General features: G+C 64.8%; 1 protein-coding gene across 1 annotated transcript; it reads left to right on the forward strand.

The window, feature by feature from the left end:
- Positions 1 to 128: 128 nt before the first annotated feature.
- Positions 129 to 745, forward strand: VOLCADRAFT_101304 (uncharacterized protein; the record flags this gene model as incomplete). Its single annotated transcript, XM_002959737.1, has 2 exons — positions 129 to 140; positions 188 to 745. The coding sequence occupies 2 exons, from the start codon at positions 129 to 131 to the stop codon at positions 743 to 745; spliced, it is 570 nt and encodes a 189-aa protein (XP_002959783.1).
- Positions 746 to 798: the final 53 nt, after the last annotated feature.

Consider the following 798-nt stretch of genomic DNA (forward strand, 5'->3'; position numbering starts at 1 on the left):
CTCCTTGGCGACTCAGTTTGCCCAAGTGGCCGGTCAGACACTCGCCCCGCGGACGTCCAATGATTACGCGCGGTCTTGGGAACCTTTCCGCGAGTGGTGGGTGGCCAGGCGACTGCCCGGAAGCATCTATGACACCCCCGGTGAGTTGGTGGCGCTCTATCTGCTCTCCCTGCTGAACTCGTCCAAGGAAGATAAGGTGGGGCCTGGACGGGTTCGTACAGCGAGTGCAGCAATCAGCTCCTATTTCCGCCTAGCCGGCAGAGCGCCCCCTACAGAGCACCCTGCCTGCAGCATCGTCCGCGACCTCGCCGAAAAGCAACTCCAAGGCCGTAAGCTGGAACGCGACGCCCTGGAGCCGGCGGACGTCACGGTGCTGGCCCGGCTGGTTGGTGGGCCGGAGCCGCCCCTCGACCTGCTGATGACCGTTACAGCCATCGTGGTCATGTTCGCGGGGTTCTTTCGGTTCGACGACGCTGCGGAGATCAGCGTTCACGAGGACCTTCTGGTTATCACGGCAACTGGCATGGATGTTTTCATCCCTCGTTCCAAGACCGATCAGCAGAGACGGGGTCACTGGGTCCCCATCGCCCGCGTCGGCGGTGCCGTGTGCCCCGTGGGCCTGACGGAGCGCCTTCTCACCCTGGGAGGGTACAAACGCCGCCCAGACACGCCGGACGAGGACGTCGGGCCCCTTCTGCGGCCCGTCCAGTGGAAAGGGCCGGGGGGTACTTGTCAGGTCCTCTGACAGGCACGGTGGCCCAGCCAATCCACTCCCTGTCGTACCCGGCCTTCTGCCAC

Source organism: Volvox carteri (assembly GCF_000143455.1).
Source record: "Volvox carteri f. nagariensis unplaced genomic scaffold VOLCAscaffold_662, whole genome shotgun sequence".
Lineage (NCBI taxonomy): Eukaryota > Viridiplantae > Chlorophyta > Chlorophyceae > Chlamydomonadales > Volvocaceae > Volvox > Volvox carteri.